The following is a 241-nucleotide window of genomic DNA, read 5'->3' on the forward strand; positions in this document are numbered from 1 at the left end:
AGGAGAGACACTGAGGGGAATGGAGCCTGGCTTAAATGTTGTGCTTCCCCGGCAGATATGCAGTATGATGAAGACGATGATGAAATCACCCCCGACCTGTGGCAAGAAGCCTGCTGGATTGTTATTAGGTGATTTGCTAAAACTCAGTGCTCTTAACACTTCAGCATACGTGCCCTTGGTCTTGTGGGTGACGTCCAGTCTGCTAGCAGCATGGTATGGAAGCTGCAGGCTTGGGTGGGCG

General features: G+C 51.5%; 1 protein-coding gene across 1 annotated transcript in view; it reads left to right on the forward strand.

Moving 5' to 3' along the window:
• Positions 1 to 57: 57 nt before the first annotated feature.
• The window catches only part of POLR2B (polymerase (RNA) II (DNA directed) polypeptide B, 140kDa), an 18,551-nt gene continuing 18,367 nt past the window's right edge, over positions 58 to 241 (forward strand). The window contains exon 1 of the mRNA XM_009703956.1: positions 58 to 128. Coding sequence (XP_009702258.1) covers positions 58 to 128 — 71 coding nt within the window. The remainder of the gene's footprint in view (positions 129 to 241) is intronic.

This window comes from Cariama cristata, unplaced genomic scaffold, assembly GCF_000690535.1.
Source record: "Cariama cristata isolate BGI_N322 unplaced genomic scaffold, ASM69053v1 scaffold17177, whole genome shotgun sequence".
NCBI lineage: Eukaryota > Metazoa > Chordata > Aves > Cariamiformes > Cariamidae > Cariama > Cariama cristata.